This window comes from Vipera berus (assembly GCF_964194415.1).
Source record: "Vipera berus genome assembly, chromosome: 2".
Lineage (NCBI taxonomy): Eukaryota > Metazoa > Chordata > Lepidosauria > Squamata > Viperidae > Vipera > Vipera berus.
Genome location: NC_138203.1, coordinates 187,787,446 through 187,812,905, shown reverse-complemented (window position 1 = coordinate 187,812,905; position 25,460 = coordinate 187,787,446). Strand labels below are relative to the sequence as shown.

Here is a 25,460-nt window from a genome sequence, read left to right as displayed (position 1 = left end):
ATAATATCCTTAGAAAGAAAAATACTGTAGTTGCAAAAAATATCAATGATACAAGAAATGGTTACAAAATGCAAAGTAGTTTTGAAGGAACTACAAAATTAGGAAGTGAGTGAAGAGAACAAAATGAAGAGCCTCCAACAGAATGAATAAAATTAAAAAGAATAAGTAAAATTATTGGGAATTAAACTAAAGTGAAGGTATGATGAAAGGTTAGTTTTATAGGAATTATATCGAAGATGAAAACTGAAAATGTTATTGTCCAGGGTGGGAGTGGGTAGAATAAAACATGTGTCAAAAACATTATAAACGTCTTGAAAACTGTAAGGGTACAGATACAGATCTAAGATGGCGGTGCCTGGAATGGCTGCGGCTGCATTGGCTCTTGAAGGCAAATAGTTTTGGGAGGGATAGTAAGGGCTATAGGCCACATGATCAGGAAGATTTTAATGTGTTTGAGCAACATGGTGGAACTAAGGTAACATTCGACATACGACCGACAATCTTTGCTGGCCTGGCGAGTTTCTAGTGGTTTTGGAACTGTTGGTGAGACCGTTAAAAGTCGTTGGCACTGTTTGAATTTGTTCTACCAGCAGCAAGATCTGACTGCTGGCCCAGTGATGGATTGTATTGCAAATCAGGGCTGTTTCCAGAGGAGGCAGAGGAGGAGAGGACCTGGAGCTTATGGAGTGAAGGAACTGGATGAGGCTGTCGGCAGGCCCAGAGGAAGGGAGTGGGGCTTTTGGAGGAGTTGGTGGCAGCAGCAGCGTGCTCCAGGGGCGAAAAGAAGCAAGGCCTCTTTAAGGAAAAGGTGGAAGAGTCAGGATCAGAAAAAGGAAAGAAGGCGAGGTTGTCAGAATACAAGCGAATGGAGCCCCATTTCCATCTGTCCTGTGTGCTATTGTTCACTCCCTAGAGACTAAAATGGACAATGTGAAATTTGAGTGGGCCATGAACAAGAAGTATATATTGGAGGTGGTGACCCTTTGAGAGATGTATGCAACGAAATTTCATTTTGATGTATGCCGATTGGTGTACATTCAAAGTGACAATAAAGTTATCATCATCATCATATAGTTAAAAGTTAAAATAGGGATGTGATTTATTTACAGGTACCTGTTGATTTATTTAATGTGTGTGTGTGTGAAATTTTTTTCTGGGTTTTATGATAGAAATAATGCTGTTATTATTTCCCCTATAGAAAAGAAAGGTAGTTTGATTGAATGCAAAAACTACGGGGGGCTTAACTTAAATGATCGCAGGAAGATATTTGACAGAATTCTGATCAAAGACGGAGAAATGCAATGCTTTATGGCAAGCAGCAGACGTATAGACCAGATTATTTTGTATAGGTCATTGACAAATGTATGAATATAAAAAATATTTTAAGTGGTATGATTGTTAAAGTACATAGGCTTCAATTATCGAAGGTTGGTTGTTGAATACAGTAAGAATAATGTATAATGAAAATGAAGCATCCATAAAAATCAATGGATTGCTTAATGAATGGTTCATTATTGAACAGATACTAAGACAGAGCTATGTTCCCTTTGTGCTTTAATGTATATGTGCATAAATCTATCAGCGATGTTTGCATGACTCTAGACATGTATTGCTTGGGGACAGGGATGTCAGTATACTTTTGTATGCAAATGATTGCAGCCAATATTTTATGATGCAAAGAAGAGTATGAACAGAATAGATTCCATGAAAGAATCAAACAGGAGCACAATAATGAAAGCTATCATGCTAGCATAACTTAAGTTCCACCCCTTTTGTATGTGCACTGAATGAAAGGGACAGACTTTGTATTGCAATGGTATAGGTTTGTTCTTGTCATTTTGAGAAAAGCAGGAAGTGTCTGCAAATGTCCTGCTGAGTTTGATGGAGAAAGTGAAGTGAACAATTGTAACAACACATACACCAGATTAAAAAACTAGAATAATGTTTACTAAACTAGATGAATGTTTACTAAAGATAAAGGAATGGATTAAAATATTTTAGGATATGCAAATGGTGGTAGAAAGATAATTGTGGGTATGTGATCTATTATGAGGAATAACTCAAAAGAAGAAAAATGTGTATCTGAACATTAGAGTTGGCTATATCAGGAAAAAAAAACCAAAAGCTGAATGCAGTGGGAATGTGGTATTTAATAAAAGTCTATAGTATAACACAAAAGTCCCCAACCTTTGGGGCACCAGGGACCAGTTCCGTGGAGAGAAGTTTTTCTGCGGAACAGAGGGTGTGTGGTTTTGTGTGCTGCCTGCATCCTGCGGAAGGGGCTTTGTTTGTTTGTGCAGCCTGGTTGCTGGCATGCCATGGCCCAGTACTGGCCTACAGACCAGGGGTTGGGGACCCCTGGTATAACAAACAGAAAAAAAAGAATGTGAAGTGAAATTACCATTATATAAATCTTGATGTAAATTGGAGTAGTCCTTTTTTATGTTATACTTAATTTGGGATTCATTTTATGTTCGTCAGACTAACTTCCCAGATTGCAATTAATTTGATAGAATTTTTATTTTTCTCCTTTTATTCTCAATACTTTAGACTTTGTACATGTTTAGGATTTTAATCATATTACATAAATATCACTGCATTGAAATCTGCTTTGAAATAATACAGTGTATAAAAGAAAAATTAGAATGAATGAAGATCACGTGAAAAACAAATGTATGAAGGAAGAATGAGTGAGTTCAGAAGAAGGGGAAGACTTAGAAAGTCATGATTAGATGGACTCAATTAGATACTCAATGAGAGAAGTTTAAAGAAGCAAAGGGTCTGTATGAAGTTTGTATGAAGTTAGTGGAAGCAGGATAGTTTACAAGGGAGAAAAATATGGAGAGTTATAAAAGATGGTATTGCTAGAAACCCCTTCATGGATTACTGCCTTGTCGTGGCGAAGGGGCTTGCGTAATTCAATGAAGCTATGAGCTATGCCGTGCAGGGCCACCCAAGACGGACAGGTCATAGCCGAGAGTTCTGACAAAACGTGATCCACTGGAGAAGGAAATGGCAACCCACTCCAGTATCTTTGCCATGAAAACCCTATGGACAGTACCAAAAGGCAAAACAATATGACGCTGGAAGATGAGCCCCTCAGGTCGGAAGGCGTCCAATATGCTACTGGGGAAGAGCAGAGGGCTAGTACTAGTAGCGCCAGAAAGAATGAAGCGACTGGGCCAAAGCCGAAAGGACGCTCAGCTGTGGATGTGTCTGGTGGTGAAAGGAAAGTCCGATGCTGTAAAGATTTTTTCTCCATAGGAACCTGGAATGTAAGATCCATGAATCAAGGAAAGCTGGACGTGGTCAAACAAGAGATGACAAGACTGAACATCGACATCTTAGGTATCAGCGAACTAAAATGGACAGGAATGGGTGAATTTAATTCAGATGACCATCAGGTATACTACTGCGGGCAAGAATCCCTCAGAAGAAATGGAGTAGCCTTCATAGTCAATAAAAGAGTAGGAAAAGCAATACTGGGATACAATCCTCAAAATGACAGAATGATCTCAGTTCGAATCCAAGGCAAACCATTCAATATCACAGTAGTCCAAGTCTATGCCCCAACCACCAGTGCTGAAGAGGATGAAATTGACCGGTTCTATGAAGCCCTACAGCACCTTATAGAACTAACACCCAAAAATGATGTCCTTATCATCATGGGGGATTGGAATGCTAAAGTAGGAAGCCAAAAGATAACTGGAATAACAGGCAAGTTTGGCCTTGGAGTACAAAATGAAGCAGGGCACAGGCTGATAGAATTTTGTCAAGAGAATACGATGGTCATAGCAAACACTCTTTTCCAACAACCCAAGAGACGGCTCTACACATGGACATCACCAGACGGTCATCACAGAAATCAGATTGACTATATGCTCTGCAGCCAAAGATGGAGAAGCTCTATACAGTCAGTAAAAACAAGACCAGGAGCTGACTGTGGCTCAGACCATGAGCTTCTCCTTGCAAAGTTTAAGCTTAAACTGAAGAAAGTAGGGAAAAGCACTAGGCCACTCAGGTATGAATTAAATCATATCCCTGTTGAATATACAGTAGAAGTGACAAATAGATTTAAGGAATTAGATCTGATAGACAGAGTGCCTGAAGAACTATGGACAGAGGTTCGCGACATTGTACAACAGGTAGCAACCAAAACCATCCCAAAGAAAAAGAAATGCAAGAAAGCAAAATGGCTGTCTGAGGAAGCTTTGCAAATAGCTAAGGAAAGGAGGGAAGCGAAAGGCAAGGGAGAAAAACATAGATATGCCCAATTGAATGCAGAATTCCAGAGAATAGCTAGAAGAGATGAGAATGCCTTCTTAAATGAACAGTGCAAAGAAATAGAAGAAAACAATAGAATAGGGAGGACCAGAGATCCAGTGCCAAAGAATGTTCAAACTATCGCACCATACCACTCTAATGGCAGAAAGTGAAGAAGAACTAAAGAGCCTCTTGTTGCGGGTGAAGAAGGAGAGTGCAAAACTTGGGTTGAAACTTAACATTAAGAAAACCAAGATCATGGCATCTGGCCCTCTCAATTCCTGGCAAATAGATGGGGAAGAAATGGAGGTAGTGACAGATTTTATTTTCCTGGGCTCCAAGATCACTGCAGATGGGGACTGTAGCCAAGAAATTAAAAGACGCTTGCTCCTGGGGAGGAAAGCCATGGCAAATCTAGACAGCACACTAAAAAGCAGAGACATCACCCTGTCAACAAAAGTGCGTATAGTCAAGGCTATGGTCTTCCCAGTTGCAATGTATGGCAGTGAAAGTTGGACCATAAGAAAGGCTGAGCGCCAAAGAATTGAGGCCTTTGAACTATGGTGCTGGAGAAGACTCCTGCGAGTCCCTTGGACTGCAAGGCGATCAAACCAGTCAGTCCTAGAGGAGATCAATCCTGACTGCTCTTTAGAAGGCCAGATCCTGAAGCTAAAACTCAAATACTTTGGCCACCTAATGAGAAGGAAGGACTCACTGGAGAAAAGCCTAATGCTGGGAAAGATCGAGGGCAATAGAAGAAGGGGACGACAGAGAATGAGGTGGCTGGATGGAGTCACTGAAGCAGTAGGTGTGAGCTTAAATGGACTCCAGAAGATGGTAGAGGACAGGAAGGCCTGGAGGAATGTTGTCCATAGGGTCGCGATGGGTCGGACACGACTTCGCAGCTAACAACAACAACAATTGCTAGAAAATAATTTCAGCCACGTGTCTCTTTCTTTTCTTTCTTTTTCTCCCCATGTCCTCACTTACTAGGTATTCCTTTGCTATGGGTTTCATAATATTTGTCATCCTGAAATAGAATTGCATATGGGCATGCATGCCAGTTTAAATAATACAATTTTTACTGCTTTTCAGAAGGGCTTTAAGGGACACAACCAAAACTTTAGGCTGCCTCAGGTTATGCTATGTTCTATTATACTAAAGCAAAGAATTAATTCAACATATCTTTGAAGACATTTTTTTTATCACAGTAAAGTAGCTTCTCCCATAATCCTGAACACATTTCTCACATGCTTTGGTGTGCTAATACATGTACTACAGAGTTTCCTCCATGCTGCGATAAATGAATGAAAGTATCAGATTATGGAAATCAAAATCGAGAAGGATAATATTCCATTCCAGTGTTAAAATAAAGATGCTTAAGGCAATAACAAGACTAAATCCCTTCAGATCACTCACAAGGTCTAAAGGGCTTTGAACTCTAAGAAAAATGTCTAAGCAAAGAGTATCTGATGAAGACATGGGGATTATTTCAAGGAATTAAGTACATTGGATGTCTCTTTTTGGGGGCTGCTGCTGGTGGAATATACCTTATGGCAATGCTTTTCAACTTCTAAAGACCAAACTAGAAATTAATAATAAAGGGAATCAATTTATTCTTTAAAATGCACTAAATTCATTGATACTCTGCTCTAAATTGGTGTGAGTGCTAGAAGCAACTAAGGACTAAAGAGGTGGTTTATGATTATACAGATACATATTCAAATACAATGTAAATATATTGAGTGACGTTAGATTGGCCATTATCTCAGAAGCAAAACTATCTTACAATATTGCTTAGACTTATCAGTCTAATTAATATCATAAATTAAATATCAGAACAGAAGTTGGAAATTACTGAAAAGAAAGAAAATTTATACAGTACATTTACATATATTTTCCTGTCTCTTCTATATGTTTCAGAACTTTTTGATAAAGTATGTAAACAGGATAGTCAAGAAAATTAGGAGAAAAAGTTTGTTTGTTTTTACTCTTAAACTTATAAAGTAAACAGAATACTGAATTGAAACTTCACAATCCTATCTTTTAAAAAAGGGCAACTGGTGTTTTCATTACTGCTGTAGCTCAAATGCCTTTTCAACGGTCACTATTCCATTGCACTATGGCTTAATCCATTCCAAATTTAGTTTAACAACTGCATAAATGAACAGTTCATAAACAATTATGTGCAATTAAGTTTCTTTCAAAGTATGTGAGTCTACAATCAACTTCACAGTTAGAGTACAAACACTTCAAAAACTTGCAGCCATTGTAAATATAACCCTGCAACATTTATGTTGTGTATTTAAGCACATACCTTAGTTAGTTTTTTAAAAAAAAATATTGTGTGGATAAAAATGGATGTACAGTGTTTGTATGTTGATTATTCATCTTTACACTTAATTACACTTAAAGTAGGTCTGCTATATTCAAAACTTTCACAAAGCACAAAATTTAACTGACTTAAATTTACCTAAAGTACAAATGCTGTTATTTGTGTGGTAAGTATAAATAAAATTGAAAGATAACTGCTAAACCAGAATCCCAGGAGAAACTCACCCCTGATGTGTAAATCAATTTTATACAACAAAAATCACTGTCAACTGAATAGTGCTTTCATAGCACTATATTCAGTTCCAACCATTTTAAGAAGTAAAACAGAACAATTGATTAATTTTAACAGCATATGACAATTGCATTTACTTCTGGGATTCTTTTTGCAGAACTGGGAGTTGAGCTATGGTTTTCAAAGAAAAACACTGATATTCTTTCAAAATAAAACAGAGGCAGTAGATAAAAAAAGCATGCTATAATTTGTTTGTTTACAATAGGACATTTTTGAGCTATTTAAAAAGTGAAATATGTTTTTCTAAGAATTTTCCACTAGTAAAGTTTCAGAAGAGAAAGAAAGCAAGTCTTGGGAAAAAATGCAAGTAGAAGAAAATATTAGAGGTGAGATTTGTTATTTATTCTACTTTTCTTGTTTTAATCCAACTTTATCTAGGATTTGCCATGTCTTATATATCGTTTTTTTACTTGCGCTGCAGAACAATTTTGAGCATACTGTTGCTCATAAAGTTCACAATATAGTTTACATATGGATGTTACCCAAGACCTTCAGTTAATGAACAAACTTATATTTTTATTTATTTATTTTATTTTTTATTACATTTGTATACCGCCCTTTCCCGAAGGACTCAGGGCGGTTTACAGGGTGATTAAAAAACCAAAATACAAAAGTTAAAACAAATTTTAAAAGAAATTATATGTGTCCCTGTCTAAATAAAACCCCAATTAAAATAAAGTTAATCCTCAGCCTGGGCCAGAGAGCTCGAAGAGCCAGGTCTTCAGGCCCCGGCGGAATGAACGGAGGTCGGGGGCAGTCCTCAGCTCCACTGGCAGCTGGTTCCAAAGGGCAGGCGCCCCCACTGAGAAGGCCCTATCCCTGGGTGTTACCCGCCGGCAATCTCTTACCGGTGGCACCCTGAGAAGACCCTCCCTGTGGGAGCGCACTGGACGAAGGGAACTTGATGCCGGCAGCAGGTGTTCCCTCAGATATCCCAGACCCAAGCCATTTAGGGCTTTATAGGTCATCACCAGCACCTTGAATCTCACCCGGAGGGCAACCGGAAACCAATGCAGCTCGCGGAGTAGAGGTGTTACATGGGAGTATCGGGAAACCCCCATCACAACTCGTGCGGCCGCATTCTGCACCAGCTGAAGCCTCCGAGTGGTCTTCAAGGGCAGCCCTGAACCCCTGCATTATGGTCTGCTTGGATTAGAATTACATAAATGCGTAGGAACAAATCTGTATATTGCATTTGTTTGTATTTATTTGTTAACTTGAACTTTCTGACACTGCTCTGTAATTTTATATGCAACAGCCAGACAAAGTCACCACCATAATTTTCAATGAATGGAAACATATATAAAGCTCATTACATTTTTATTAATCACATCATATTTACAAAATGTAACCTGAGGTTACAATTGTTAAAACCATTTATACGTTTAAGAGACTGACAAAGAATTAATATAGATTCTTTCTTTTTTAAAAAAAAAAACATGTTGAGGATGTTTCTAAATGTTGGAAATAAACTGTTAAAATAAAAAGAAAATAAATTGTCAAAGATTTTTGATATATTGAACTTTGTGTTACTGTATGAAACAGATGGGGCTGAGAGAGGCAAAGTTAGAATAATGCTTGTGATGGTTTTATAAAAGAAAATATTTGATCCTGGCATACTTGGTCACCTCAATCAATTTGATGATGATGATTTCAAGATCCCAGAAGCTCAGACAATCTGTTTGCCCTTATGTATTCTGATCCCAGAAAGCCGAGTGCTATCACATTGAATGAAAATAGACAAGATATCATTGGCAAGATATATACTCAATAACAAGCATCTATTAGAAATTTAGCATATGCCTACTGAAATAATTATAGTATTCAAACAGTTTTCAGAAGTATTCTTATTTTGAGAGATTCATGTGTCTAATGAGGTGGTTTCCAAAGCAGGCATATCTGCGGCAAGTCATTCTGCATTTAAATATAAAAACAGTGTCAGGGACTTTTTCAAATTGCAATTCTGGCTCCACATTCAATGCAATTGTTTTCATATTATTAAGATAATACAATATAACAGCAACAATTACATTTTATGAGGACTGTCCTCAATTCCAGAACTCATACTGAAAAAATCCATGGGGAAAATTTGAAGTCTCTTGGCTTCTTCACAATTCTGTATAATTCAAGATGCAATCTGAACATGGAAAGAGCCATTAAGCACTTCCCATTTTAAACATTAAAAAAGTTAAATGAAACGATAAATGCCAACAGGACCTTGTGACTTCAAATAAGAGTCTTATTTATGAAGCACAGTCTGCTCAGGAAGATAAGTGACTGAAATGATATTATGCTCTCTTTTACCTTCTCCTATTCCATTTCCCCATAGATGACAAAATCTCTATATGATGTTGGTACAAGAGGATATTCAGTTTGTCATGGGAGGTAAAAAACATATCATTCTACAATTCATCTTTAATGTTGTATCTCTAGATCTGTACTTTTCTAAATTCTTCCTTGACCTGTTTCTGAGACATACATAGATTTGAGGAGACACATATTAATGGCTACTAGTCATGACAATTATATAGCATGTCTTTCACAACCAGAAAATGCAAGCCAGAGAACATTATTATATTCATGTCTTGCACTGGAGCTTCTCAGAGTTACCTGATTCACCACTCTGAGACCTGAATTCTGGCTGAGGCAGAACAATTGTTCATACAACATTCTTCAGTGCCTATTATAGGATACTCTCAAATGAAAAAAAGGGGGTGAGCATTAGAAAAAGAAATCCCATATTTTTTTTTAAATGTCTAGAAACAGACTCTAGCATAGTATAACAGTTATCAAGGGGCATGGACTCTGGGTGGCAAAAGACAATGGAAGAATGCACTGACCTTCTATACTTCAAATATTTTACAAATAATTATCTGCTTTTCAATGCTCCTAGACACCTCCTATACTATGCTACTATCTGTTTCTAGATTTTTTTGGACACGGGATTTCTTTTCTTGTCCACACACACACACTTGATGATCTAATCCTTAATTAATCCATGTGGTAGGAGCCTGTTTAAAAGGGCTCCTTCTTAAATCATGATCAAGTACTGAATTTAGCCTGACAGCACAAATGAAACAATTTCTAGAGCAGGCTTCTGTCAACTGTAACATTCCTATGTGTATTTTCACAGACAGCATGATATTTGGTGTTCCTCTACAACCATTGAGCATGACATCTTTTTGGCATAAGTATAAATTGGGTCAACTGTTTTGAAATGGTGCCAGCCTTTCCTTGAAATCTAGGCTACATGGAGTCCAACAGAATTCAATATTGTCCTCTATTGTGATGGAATGTGCATCTAGAGAGGCATAGAGTTTCTGCAACACAAGAGATTTTTCTGGAGAAAAACCCAGATTAAGAAGCTGTGCAGTCCCAAGGTGGATGGAGGTCAGAGGAAGAGGTTCAGGGTAGCCTCACCCTAGAATCCCTTGGGCTATCTTGTTGGTTAGAAGATTATAACATTAATTTGGTAAGATTCTGCCCATTTGGTGTAAACAAATAAATGATTGAACTTAATTGTACTTTGCTGTGTTGCCTCTGGTATTGGGTTTGACTCCTACGCTGCTTAACCAACAACCAACTACAAAAGTACTGAGATAATTTGAAACCTGTTTCAAAAGTTTTGGTTGTCAATTGCTTACCAGTACAATTTAAGATGTTGGTGTTAAACTGCTGAATGCTTCAAAAGTTATATCCTGGCTGCATGATAGTCCAACTCTCCCTCTTCAACCATTACAATCAGCAGGATAGGCTGTTCTGATAATGGCTGTTCTGCCATTAAATCATTTATCTTGTACAGGGAACGTGCTGTTCTCCTGAGTGGATGGCAGGCTTGTATTATGTCCTGTGTTCTTTGGCCCTCAGTTGGTCAGCATTTAAAAATCTATAAAGACTGACACATTTTATCCAGCACTCCATTGTTCATTTATTTTAATTTATATTTAAATTGTTATATATTGTTTTTAACCTTATCTGTAGATTTCAGTATTTACTTGAGTAGAAGGCACTGGACTAGAAAAAAAATGATTCTGTGTCCCTAATTCTAGAAAGGAGGAATATAGAGAGCTAAGACAAATGGCCAGATGAAAAACATTTTCACACTTTCCTGTTGGCTTGCTTTGATGGTTGCCACATATTTTCTTCAAGGCCATCTTCTACAACTTCAGATATACCCAAAGCAAAAAGAATATGTTCCCATTGTCAAGTTACAGTGCTTATGCAAAATCTGTTTCTGAATTTAAGACAACCCCCAACCAGCATGCAATTGTGCGTGTGTTTGTGTGTGTGTGTGTACACACATCACATAAGTATGTTGTATAGTGTCCAGCTTCACAATCTTGTCAACAACAATTCCATCTGAAAATACTCCCGGAGAGTCACCTGCAGACTTTTTTGTTCAATAAATGTATATGTGGGTATTTATGTGTATGACATACTTATGAAGGTATGTATGCATACCTATAGAATAGAATAGAATAGAATAGAATAGAATAGAATAGAATAGAATAGAATAGAATAGAATAGAATAGAATAGAATAGAATAGAATAGAATAGAATAGAATAGAATAGAATAGAATAGAATAGAATAGAATAGAATAGAATAGAATAGGAGCTGGAAGGGAACTTGGAGTTCTTCTAGTCCAGCCATCTGATCATGCAGGAGAACCTATACCATTTCAGAAAAGCAAAAGAATAGAGCCAGATCCAAAAGAAGTTTAGAAAGATATAAATTGAATAATCTGTTGATTAAAATAAATTGCCTATAAAGTAAAGCATACCATTTATAAAATGAATTGATTCCCTATTTATATTTACTGATGTTTCTGCCTCAAACGCAAACTGTTCTCCAATATAGAAAGAAAATCAAAGAGTCCTGCTATCCTAGACTTGATTGCAGGGTGGATCCACTATGAAAAGTAAGTAATGAAACAATAATGGATGATGGCAAAAAGGCAGAATTCATTTCTTTCTCTCTTCTCTTCTCTCACAGAAGGAAAATGGAAGCTGGCCAGTTATCATTATGCTATTGGGGAAACAATGGAATAGCAGATTTAAGGGAAGGAAAAGAGAAGCCCAAATTATTGTAATCCTGGTTAGTGAAAGGATGCTCATAGATAACTACAGAGCTATTCCTGATAATGTTTAAGAACTCTGAGAGGACTAGTGAAGTCCCAGGAGGAGGGCAAAGACTATCCTTCAAACAAGGAAAAGTTGTACCTCAGAGACTATAGACCTGACCCCAAACTGGGCAAAGTCCTGAAATAGATGATCTAGTAATACTGTATATTTATAAGTACTTGGAAACTGTAAATAATAGAAACCAGCATGGAAATGCTCCATTCAATTATCTTGAATGGAGTTCATCTTCTTTTTGATAGAGCCACTAGCTTATTAAACCAGTGAATATTGTAGAATATTGTAGTCGATGCAATTTTTTTTTCCAATTGCTACTCATGGCTGCAAAACATGGACTCAGAAAAAAGCAGACAGAAAGTGTCTTTGAAGTGTGGTGCTGAAGATGACTACCACACATCCTATGGGCTGTAAAGATCAAAAAGAATGACTGAACCTCACCAAAAATATCACCCAAAGCCAGGATTGCCAAATAAAGGCTATCATACTTTGGCCCTGTCGTACAAGATGATTCACTCAAAAAGTCAATCATGCTAGAGTGATTAGAAGAAAAAGGAGATGGCACTGCTCTAGAACCTGTTGATTAGACATTATTAAAGAAGATACCAAGATGCCTATGGTGGATCTGAAGGAGGCAGTATGAGACAGAGAGTAATTACAGTGGCTGAATGCTGAACACAACTGAATGGCTGACAATGAAAACACTATACACATAGTGTAACTGTTGCTTCAAGATTTGCAACAGAGTGCATCATAATAATTTCTTTCATAAAATACTAAAATATGAGTTATACGATACCACTTACAATTTGTTAAATGACTGCACCCAAAGAGTGATCATTAATGGCTTCACTTAAGAAGGGAGGGAAAAGTGGTACACAGCTCTTTCTTGGAGCACTCAGTGATCAATACGTTTACCAATTATTTTGATGAAGGAATTAAGGGGACACATAGATGGGCAGATGATACGTAGCTGGTATTTCAGAGCAAAGAGAGGTTATTAAAAAACAGATCTAAACAATTTGAGAAGTGGGTTGAAATGAAGAGGATGGGGTTTAGCAGGAGAAAGGTAATATAGTATCCTGTATGTAGATAGGAAAATATATATATGTAAATGACAAGTATGGGATGGGCAAGTCTGGTTTAGAATGTGGAAAGGAACTGGCTGTCTGAACAACAACAAGATAAACAGGAACCAGAACAGTAATAAAGTGGTTAAGAAAGGAAATGGTATCTTAGGATGCATTAATAGAAGCATAGAAATCAGATCTTTGAAAGTAATTGGTCCACTATATTTTGTCTTATCTGTCCCTATTTAAAGTACTGAGCATCACAGTTCTAAAACAACAGTGAAAAGTTGGAGTATGTTTATAGGAGGGCTATCAAGAAAGTGAAGGGTTGGAAAACAAACTCTATAAGAAATGATTAAAAGGTCTGTGTAGGTTTAACTTATAGACAGAAATTACTGAAGGATGATATGATAGAAGAATGCAAGTATGTGTGTGTATGTGTGTACAGTACACACACACACACACACACATAAACACAAGTTGTCACACAGAAGACAAGTATTGAAACCAATGGCTTAAAATTATAAGGAAGTAGGTTCAAACTAGGTATCAGGCGGAATTTCCTAGGTATACAAGCTTTTCAGTCAACGAAACAGGCTGCCACATGATTGTGGTGAATTGTTTCATCAGTCTATATACAATCTCAGTAATCCAGGTCATGTCTGTCCCAAAGGAGCTTTTCCAAAAGGCAACTGGACTTGCTTTGTTTTTGCTTGAAAATGTTTTGCTTATCATCCAAGAAGCTTCTTCAGTTCTCAGAAGCTTCTTGGATGAGAAGTGAAATATCTTTAATCAAAAACAAATGAAGTCCAGGTGCCTTTTGAAAAAGCACCTTTGGGTCTTTCATCAGAGGTCTTTACAGGCTGGCAGGAACCTGTGTCAGAAATTCTCTAATGTATCCTTCCCTGAACAGGGGACCAATACCCTTTATGCTCCCTTCCAGCTTTATGATTTTATAAAACTCATAAATACAAGAATACTGGAACACATTCCTCCCTTCTTTGAGAAAAAGGAGAAGGAGATAGAAATGGGAAAGGCAAATACACTGGGAAGACAGAAGGAGAGAAAAACCCCGTTAAAGCTCCAGAGAATGATTAACATTCACTAGGAAAGCTGTGGCTAATTTAATAGCAAATCTTAAAAATTTCCATGCAGCTCCAGAAGCATCTGTAAATCTGAGGCCAAGAAATCCAAAAGGGTGAGCATGACAGCAGACTGAAGTCCCACCCATTTTTATAAAGGGGCAGAGCTTTGATTCGTGGTTGTGTCTGTCACCTTGATCTACTTGCTCTCCTCACTTTGGATGCCCTCCTTCCCTGATTATTCATATTCATAGCTATTCAATATTATTCTAAAACCTCTATTAGACTGGAGTGGCATACAGTACATATATTTCTACTTTGTGCCCATTCTAATGTTTTAAATCAGTTTTCTCAGTGGTTGTCAGCAAGTATTAAGATCTAGCCAACATTTCATAGGCAACACGATGGGGTGCTAGCGTTATAATCCTACTGGATTATTACAGTATTTGCTTTCCTGATTTAGGAGGTATTTTCTTCAAAAAAAAAAAAACCCCAAACTTTGGGTTTATGAAACATACTAATATATTAAAGCAAAAACAGAATTTTAAATCTGAGCATTAATCTTTATTCATGTGTTGCCCAAAAATGTCATTAACAAAATAAATTATACTATTTGTACACCCTGTATTTCTTCATGACACACACACACACAGTGTCCTAAACAGAATATTGATCAATAAAAAAAAAAATGAGAATGAGAAATGTTCCATAGTTTATACTAATTTTTACATCTACCAAATATTTTTAATAAAATATTCAATTAGCGTAGTTTCACATTCAAAGAAAGTTCATTTTTTCCATTTTGTTTTAGACTGCAGTCTGACCCATCACAGTATTGCTATATTGCAGGGGAAAAGGTTGAATTTATTTGCTATATAGTTATGTTAATTATGATTGTTGTCACTTCACCAAATGATAAGCCAGTCACTCCAATGATGTAATGTCATTTTAAGAGCTATAATCTGATTTCTCTCAAACTGGAAGCTCTGATGAGTTCTAATGAAGATTTATTGTAGATTAAAGATTTTCATAATATCAACAATAGATTGCTTAACTGATGGAAGATTTGATTAAATAATTTTTTTAAGCATATGAATTTTTCACATATATGAAGAATAGTTAGCAGAAAGGGCACGGAGCAATGTAATAAGATAACTATCATCTTATCCTTGGAAAGACTCATATAAGCCAATTTAGGGATTAGTATTTAATTGTTCGGGTTAACACAAACATAAGTATATATTTCTTCTAGAACAGGGGTGTCAAACTCAATTTCATTGTGGGCCGCATCAGCATTGTGGTTACCCTTGAGGGGCCAGGTGGGTGGGGCCAGGGTGGGCATGGCCTACTGGGTGGGTGTGGCTGTATTTCAGCATAGATGACCACCACAAAATTGTACATTGGCTTCTGATGGCCTGGGCCGGAGCCAAGGCAGTCGGGGCCGTTCCCTCACTGTTTCCAGGATGGCTTCGCGGGCCACATGAAACCACTACACGGGCCGGATCTGGCCCCCGGGCCTTGTGTTTGACATGTCTGTTCTAGAAGGATCATTCATTCCTTTAAGTGCTAGTTTATTAAACACAGTGTGACTAACATAATAGTTCACAAATACAGAATTATTTTAAATCTACATATAACAACTCCATCTGTTAAATTGGAACAATGATCAGAACAATCTACCTGTAAACATGATAGATGTCATCTAACACCTTTGAATTTCAAAATCTAATAAGGAACTTCATCTCTTCTCCTAATCCTGCATCGATAATAATGACAAACCTGGATTCTGTGATGTTTAAAAGGGGCAATAAACAGGATAAAAATATAACGCTTGTTTATTGTACCTCAAACTATATAAATATAGGCTACAATCAATCAATCAATCCTTATTTGGCCATATACCAGCAGATAGATATAGATTGTTTATTAAGAAAAACTAAAATTAAAATAAAATACAGAAACAAGCTGTTTTGTAAGTGGCACAGATTTCTAGTAATGTAAGAAGAATTATTGCAGTATATTTTATTATAAAAGCATTTGAGAACTATTATTTTTTAATCAATACATATGTAGAGAGTGATCCCAGTTTTGAGTATTTTGCTAGCAATATTTTTTCCATATTTGAATAGTCATAATTTAAAGCACTGGAAAAAACATGAGTTTTTATTCTGCAGAACATGTTTTGCATACAATATGCACATTTATAAGGCTAGGATATCCTGTGGTTGAGAATGAATATCCTGGAGATGAAAGTAAAAACTTTGGTAGGAGGCAACATCTATCATCACAGTGATTTAATGAACAGAAAGCTTCTTCCCATTCCAGTATGCGTGGCAACTGAGATAAATATGAATTTGTACAGTAATTAACAGTTATTAATAAGGAGTTCAAAAACAAAATGATTGGATCTACTAAGCAGCGACATTTAACTTAAGATCTTTAAGATCACAATGAGAAAAAAACAGCAAGTTAAAAGTGTTTCATTCATTCTGGAAAAGCCAAAAGCAGAGAGAATTCTGGAAACTTCCACTGTACTTTAATAGGATAGGAACACCTTGAAAGAGCCGATCTCATTCGTGTTTTGGTTCAAAATCCCATGGGCAGGTGGTGTAGCTAAATTGGCTGTAAAGTTTTTCTTTTTTTTTCTTTTTCTGATTTTCACAATGTTAAACATGACCCAATAAACTGATTGCAAAGTGACACAGGACAGTTCTAAGGGATCATTTCTTAAGTAATTAGTGTCATATACTGGCACAAAAAAGTAGTTATGTAAGGGAGGTTATATTCATAATGGACAAGTTTCTCAATGGGCAGTATATCAAGCTCCGAGCAGAGGACACTTTGGAACTTCAGTAACTGGAGTGGAAAAAAGATTGCTACTGCCATCATGTCATGCTTGCTTCTCAGATGCCTTTACTTGATTGTTTTAAGAAAGAAGTTGCTGACCTAGATAGCTGTCCAGTCTGATCTAACAGTGCTTCTCTTTCTTTCTTTCTTGCTTTTCTTTCTTTCTTTCTTTCTTTTTTTTGAGACTTCATGAAAGCCTCAATTTTAGAATGACTTATCTATAAGCAAGCACCATTACTATAACTTTAAACTTCCATGTATGTGCTTGGAATTGCAACTTAAGATATATCAGATTTATCATTCTGATATATGAGGACATGTTAAAAGGGGGGGAAAAATCACCAGAGTTTTCTGAAATCTTGTGTTGTTTTCTTCTGCCAAATGCAGATTTCTGGCTCTATAAAAATAAAATCAGCTTTTTAGAGGGCATAAATTGCTAGCCATGCAGTTTCTTGCAAGATGTGTCCAGGGAAAACAGCAGTGTGCTTCCCAATTACAGATCTTATGTTCATTAATTATGGTGACATAAGAATAGCATACAATAACAAGCATACTGTGGAACATAAAAGAATACTATAACAAGAAAATTGAATCAGAAGAGGCAAGGCAGGAAATAACAACAACAACAAAACCTTCCCCTGGATGCTCTCTCCCTTTATTTTATTATTATCATCATAGACATTTAAAAATTGTTCTTGAAACTTCATTTTTCTACTCCTTATTTATGTATTTATTTATTTATTAGTGGTCCTGATTTATATCCTGCTACGTGTTGTTTTTTAATATTCATTTAAAATGGGTTACTTCTTCCTTTTAAAATTGTTCAAATGATTTATACATAGCCCAAAAAACTGCGCCAAAGAAGTAAAATCAATAATACTAACAGAACTCTCAAATACCTAATACAACTTTTCAACTATTTGCAAAATATAGAAATGGAAAAATCACAATGCACTACAATCAAATTGTCAGTGCACTCTATATCTGATCTATTCCTCCCTCATTCTACTTTATCTACAAAGTCCACACTGCTTTTTGAATACCTGATTGGAGTAAAAGGATTTCCCCCAAAATGGAGGTACTCACAATAGAATCTATTTCCTCATTTAAAAAATGCAGCCTAAATATTTTATAAATTGGTGGTCAATTTGAGAGATATAAATACTTCATAAAATGTTAAAAGTTAGAATAACTTGCAATTCTGATAGGAAAATTGAAAGAAACACAACAAATATGAAAATATAAAACATATTACAACAGGGCCAGCATAACATTTTGCATTTTAAAAGGCAAGGTACTATTCTATAAAAATGCAAAGCAGTGCAATACCTTTAGTATATATTTCTCCAAAGGTACAAGGCAATTTTCATCAAGTAATAAAATGCATTCATGGTTTCAGTTTTATGAAGATAACTATTAATTCAGAAGAAACTCTAAAATGAAGTTTGACAACAAAAAATGTCCATTTATTAATGTATCAAAAAATTCTCAAGCCACAACAAATTCACAGATAAATATATGTTCATTTCCCCTCATGTCTCTATTTTGAACAACTGTTCTTGCAACAATTAGAATTTGCTTATACAAGCATAATAGTTATAATCAAATAATATTTCCTTACCACTGCTGGAAGTTTGTTGTGGCCCTGTGCATGCTCTTAATAGGTATGAATTTGGGCAGAACTCCTCATCAGGGTTGGTATCCATAATTTGATGGGAAGTATTGCTGTCTAGCAAGGGCATCTGGCAGCTAACTGGTGGTGGATTATGGGAGCTGGGCAGCTGAGCAGATGGGAGAAGGCTAGATGAGGACGTAGGTGGAATGGGACGACCTGAAAAAGAGGACAGAAGGATCAAATTCAGCAATAAATATAATGAAAGAAAACAGTAACATTGATGTTGCTTGTTATCAACAAAGGATTACAGCTGGGATTGAATCAAAGTGGAATATATCCATTGGGTCTGATTTCCCTTTGTATCATATTCAAGACAATAGGACCAGTTGCGCTAAGCAAGATCAAGAAAAAGGGACAGCATCTTCAGATTTTGCCTTTATAGCACCAGCCTCTATTTCTTCTGATGCTGGATGAATAATGCCAGATTGCACAGAACACAATCTGCTTAGAAAAACATTATAAAGGAAGTGCATCCAGCAATTGATTTGCCATCAATGATATTTTCAAAGAGATTCATGGAATGATAATTATCCTTTGGCCACAACAGAAGAATGTAATTCTATTTGGGAAAGTTTTGTAACTTGTTTTTTTCTATACTGAACCAAGAACAACAACATCAACAACTACTACCATTATTAATGTTAGAAAAACTGGTTTATTTTAAGCCCATTAAAAAACTCAAGATTTCAACTCAAAACTATAATAACTAAAGAAAATGAAAACAAAAGGCAAAAAGGATCTTTTAACCTCACTTTGTGTAACTGAGATAAGAATATTACGTTGACCATTTTTAGCAGCAACAACAGCAGTATGGTACAGTAAAAACAAAAAGAATTAAGGCTTGTAAGGAACAGTCAGAAAAAGATAATACTAATACTAATAATATAGCCTGCTTTTAAATTCTAGAAAAAATATCTGAACTGTAAGTTTTAACCAAAGGTAAGGTTAAAATTTATCTAGATTTTGGAATTCCTGTAATTTCCATGTTAGTTCAAAGAACCCATATCTAACTCTAAAAATACCTCAAAGAAAAATAAAGTCACCATAAAGATACCAAAAGTGTATTTCCTGGATGGGAAGCTACAAAGAATCACAGCATCTACCAGAAAAATCCTGGGGCTATTACTCTAATAATAATTAATCCTAATTCCATTAATCCCATGCCATCCCCCGCCGCTGGGCGGCGGAACCGACCAGGTGGTTCCGCCCCAGGCGCCTAATGGACCCGGATCGGTTCCAGAGGGCGCTTGGGCCGATACCTATCACCCTTACCCACAGCCCAGTCGATGCTCTGGTGGAGGCCTGGGAAACGGCTGCCACCAGGGCACTCGACTGTGTTGTACCCATGCGACCTCTGACTCGGCTGCCAGGGATAGGGCCTTCTCAGTGGGAGCGCCTGCCCTCTGGAACCAGCTGCCAGTAGAGCTGAGAACTGCCCCCGACCTTCGATCATTCCGCCGGGGCCTGAAGACCTGGCTCTTTGAGCTCTCGGGCCCAGACTGAGGAGGAATTTTTAATTTGGGGTTCTTTTTAACTGACTACAGGGTTAATTTAATATTTTTAATTTGGTTCTTAATTTTTGTATTTTGGATTTTTAATTCCCTGTAAACCGCCCTGAGTCCTCAGGGAATAGGGCGGTATATAAATATAACTAAATAAAATAAATAAATAAATAAATAAATCCAACCTGAAAACAAAAGCATTGAAAGGACATTTAGCATTAGAGAAGAAGAGCATATACAAAAAAAGAGATTCAATTATACAAAGTACAGACAATCTGCATCTTCAACTGAAGCCACTAGTTAAACGGCAGTTTGTGCAGTTAAAGAAAATAAACTCTTTTTGTTGTTGCCCACTTTGATAAGGGCCACAGAATTCTGCATCAGATGCAGTTTCCAAATCATCTTTGTGGCCAATCTACCAAAGAATTTAAGAATAGATACTGTGGTAATAAGGAATAAAGGGGGCATCTTTTAAAATTTTTAGTGACCTCCACTTATTTCCACTATCTAGAAATTTAGCAGCTAAACAGAATCGAAGATACTACACCTACATTGTCTGATGTTTCAAACAGATTGTGGCCTCTTCTAGGTAAGCAAACTGCTCTCCCACCCCCAAATCAGATTTACATATGATTAGTTTTAAATAAACCATCTTTTTTATCCAATGCATTGATTTGCTCAAAAAAAAATCTCTTGGAGTTAGAAAGTTAGAAGTAACAAGTATATTTTCTTCCCATTCTATCCAGGAATACTATCCAGAGGATAGGAAACCACAGCATTCTACATGTGGTATGTCATCAGTGCAGAAAACACAAAACAAAACATCCAGATGACCCCCCACCCAAAAAAACACACACATTGTTTTCCTGTTTGTGGGAAATTCATTTAAACAGCATTTCTTAAACCATCAATAATGCAGCAGTGTGGCCGGGTATAATCATTGTTTAATGTTCTGTTGACTGTTTCCCATTAGTGTAAATTACAAAATGGTTTGCAACCGAACAATAAAAGTGTCATAATGCAACTAATAATTTAAAAGCAATATAAAAATAATACTTTTATTACAAAGGTAGCAGAAAGAACAAGGTGAGGACAAGAGAATATAAAAATCATCCAACTTGTCCATTCGTAGAGGGAAAGTAGAGATCTTTAGCAGATGTCTCTTAAATTTGAGCTGAGAGTTTATTTCAAATGGAGGAAGCCTTGTAAATAGGTCTTCTGCCTATGTAGATAGTAGAGAACCTATCTACAAGTAATTACAGATGGCACATGCTGGAAGACCTCCTCCAAAGTGAAAAATTGATCAGGCTGATAATGCAAAGGCAGGCAGTCTCATTCTCCAGTTTCAAATTCTTTAAGGGCTTTATTTTGGCTCAGTAGCTAACTGCAATGCAGTTGCTTCATGAACTATGTAACATGTGAATGAACAGAAGCTTGGCCACCAAACTCTATACTGAATACACCTCTGGACCACAGAGAGCATATAACTAAACATGGAGTTACCAGGGTGTGATCTGGTAATTAAGGAGATCTATACATTACAATATCACACAGTTGTTTCACATTTTATTATTAGAAATGTACAACAATCATATTTTTGATGCTAAAATGTTACGATTTTCAGCAACATTCAGTACAGTGCACAGGATTAGACAATTCCCAGTGTTACAAGACATTCATGTCAATACTGAAGAACAGAGATAATTCTAATTTGTCAGGGCAAGTTAAGGCTAAATATATTTTGGATTCATTACAATGTCTTTCCTATCCACTTCTGTTTTTTACTGGTTTTTCCTGCCAAAAACAAACCCATCCATCTGTCCTAGATGATATCATTCTTCTATGCCACAATTAGGCTCTTTTCTCTAAATTACTCAATCCAGCTCACCAAGCAGTTTATATGCTTTAAGCCTCAGCATTATACATCTACTCAACAAAGTTATCTGTCAGGGTCAGGTCATTTGTCTGCCGTTACAATTCTTAATGATTGAAGCCATCCGCTTCTCCCTTTTTCTTCCTGATTTACTCAAAACGTGGAAGGGGAGCTGGCGGAAAATTCTTTGCTCTGCCTGTATTTATCATCCCTGTCATAGAAAAAAAAGAAGCCAGAGAAGACATGCACCTTGATTGATTTCAAGGAGGAGTAAAAACAGTCTGTATCTATGAAGATGGAGAAGGTGCTTTGGAGTTGCTTCACCATGTGGAAATGTGACCTCCATGTTACTATCAAGGTCAGTGAGGTACTCAAAGATCTACTGCATCAATTTGTTACTCACAAATGTTGAAGAAAGAGGGCCTTAGATAATAGTAATGTTTGGTTATAGGCACTTTAAAATTATATAATTAATTTTATAAGCTCTTTAAGTATATAAGCTGTTCAAAATTTAAAAATAAACCATTTGACTGATACAAGATCAGTGATAACTGCTGTACACATTTTAAGGGCAGAATCCAACAACATTATATGGTGAAACACAAATCACAAACAAGCCAAGTATCTGCAGCTTTGGAAATGTTTCTGTCATTGCCAAGATGCCAAGGAAACCAAAGAAAGAAGCCTTTAGCTAAGATTTTTGGCAGTAGTTGCTCTTATGTATACTCACAATTTGTAGCTCCTAACTATATCATACATCACTGACCACTCTTATCCAAGCAAGACAGAGCCTGAGTAACAATATTCTCATGTCTTCTTCTGCCTCAGGCAACTATCCCCACAATCTAATCATGCAGGAAACTATCTATCATAGGAATAGATTCTCCAAGCAGCAGTGTGGCTTTGCATCATTCCTATATGCAATTCCTAGATGGAATAAACGTCAAGGCAAAAACTGAATTACACACATTATTTGTTTTCCTTTTTCAGCAGGTGAGGACACTGGAATATAGAAAAGGCTGTGTTCAAGAACCAAAAGTAGATCCAGCATCATCATGCCCAGTGGTTTTGGGTGGTACAGTTTGGCTAATTAGAGTTACTGCTTTAGCAATGCAAGGAATAGTGTCTGACAAGGCCTCCTCACCAGCCACCATGTTTTTATTTCCAAATTACTGTCCTCCTCCCCAAAATAATCTTTGTTTCTTTAGTACTACATTATTATTATTATTATTATTATTATTATTATTATTATTATTATTATTATTATTATTATTATTATTATTATTGCTTCTCGAACAGTCAGCCAGATGTTTAAACTTAATTTGGCATTTTTATCCACCTATTGAATCCTTTCCTTGGACCTGGCTTAGGCAGATGTCATTGCTTGATGATGTTAAAGACAATAGTACTAGTAATAGTAATAGTACTACTAGTAGTAGTAATAGCCACAGCTTTTTATCTCATGTTGCTATGAACGACAGATTTCAGAGTACTCCATTTTAGAAAACTACAATCATTGCTATAAATGCAGTTACTGCATAAGAACATCTGACAGTACCTTGACAAGGGCTCCTTCAACACTGGGATAAGGTCAAACTAACAGCAATCTCTGCTGTTGACTTTCAAGTAACTTATGCAATCAAATACATAATCCTCATTATTAATACGTATTAATTGGGATGGCTAACTCTATTGCTAATCAATGTGATAATAAAGTGCAATGTAACTTACTATGCTAACTTACAATAGGAGTTCTGGCTAATACAGTTGCTATCATTAGGAAAATCCTGACTAGTCACAGTGTTTTGCAGTCATGCAGTTCTCATTTACAACCTCCTGCCAGCTTTCCCATTGATTTTACTTGTTGGAAGCTGGAAGTGAATGTCACAAATGGCGATCGTGTGACTGTGGAACACTGTGACTGTCATAATTGTGAGCTGGTTGACAAGCACCCAAATTGCAATCATCTGGCTGCAGAATGCCATGACAGCTACAACTGCGAAGAACAGTAATAAGTTCCCCTTGTTCAGCACACTCATAACTGAATGGTCACTGAATGTGTTATGTATGCAGGCATCTGCATAGCAACAGCCACCAGGGGGCGTTGGCCTGAACGGTTTTGGTGGGAAACCCAGTTTCGGCGGGAAACCTAGGGCCAACCCCATTGGCTGTCCGCTTACCCGGCTAGGTATTTGAGGAGGCGAGGTAACCCTCATTCCCCAGTATGCTACCCCCCTTACAATAAAGAGCTGAACACGTACTCCAGCTGGTGTCTCTTCCTTGCATCAGACCCACTACACAACAGTGGCGATGAAGGTGGGATTGCTGCCGACAAGGAGCTGAAGTCACTGGGGGGAACGCTCCACGAACTGAAGGGAAAGGCATTTTCCTTCCTTCTTCCCCCCCCATGACTGCCAGCCGACCGGACCATGCCGGTCATCGCATCTGCGACTCAAGACCCGAACCAACACCGCGATGGCAAGAGCCGGACAACCCCGCGAATTCAACACCCACCACCCTGAGACATGGGCCCGTTACCTGGCTCATGCCGAACTGTACATGCAGTTCAATCAGATCTCGGAGGACGGCGCGAAGGTGGCAGCCCTGCTCTGCATCGGGGGACCAGCACTCCTGGAGATCGCCGCGAACCTGTTCGCCCCAGAGGCCATCAACACCGTCACGTACCAGGACCTCATGGCCAAGCTCAACGCCAACCTCCGGCCCCGGCTCTCCAAAGTGGCCGCGAGGTCGCAGTTCAAAAAAAGGGACCAGTGCCCCAACGAGTCCGGTGCCGAATTCCTCGCCGCCCTACGACAAGCCGCCATCGCCTGCAAGTTTTCAAACTTGGAGGAGCAGCTACGGGACCAGCTGATTTAAGGCCTATGAGACAGGCGGCTGCAAGAGTGCCTGTTCGAGAGAGAGGAGGTTTCGCTCCAGGAAGCTGAGGATGCCATGCTGGCCCACGAAGTGGCCTGCGGTGCCGTCCAAGCAGTCCAGGAGACCCGGACCTGCAGCCAGGCAGCCAGCATCCACCGGCAGGTCGCCACAGCCGAGGACGACCAGAGCAGACTTCCTCCTCCAGTGGAAGTCGACCCGCGACCAGCGAGTCAGATGCACAGACAAGCCCAGGCCTCCCAGCAACGCCAACCCTCAGAAGTGTGCAGGGTGTGGTGGGAACCACATGCGCAGCCTCTGTAAGTTCCGGGCGGCAACGTGTCGGGCCTGCAAGAAAACAGGCCACATAGCCGCGGTCTGTCGTAGTCGCCGCCCCTGAGAGGAGATCCACGAGCTGCAACCGGAGGAATCGCTGTTCGAAGGTACTGGGGCCCCAATCAAAACACGAATTGGCTATGTTGAGAGCCGGCTGGCCATTAACTACACGGGTA

The 25,460-nt window shown here is 37.8% G+C and overlaps 1 protein-coding gene across 5 annotated transcripts in view; it reads right to left on the bottom strand.

Annotated features, from left to right (window-relative positions):
* The window catches only part of TENM2 (teneurin transmembrane protein 2), a gene marked incomplete at its 5' end in the record, with an annotated part of 970,964 nt that overhangs the window by 419,413 nt on the left and 526,091 nt on the right, over positions 1–25,460 (bottom strand). For all 5 annotated transcript variants that reach the window (XM_081316730.1, XM_081316731.1, XM_081316732.1 and 2 more), the window contains one exon: positions 18,646–18,855. In XM_081316730.1, the coding sequence (XP_081172856.1) occupies positions 18,646–18,855 (210 nt within the window). The remainder of the gene's footprint in view (positions 1–18,645; positions 18,856–25,460) is intronic.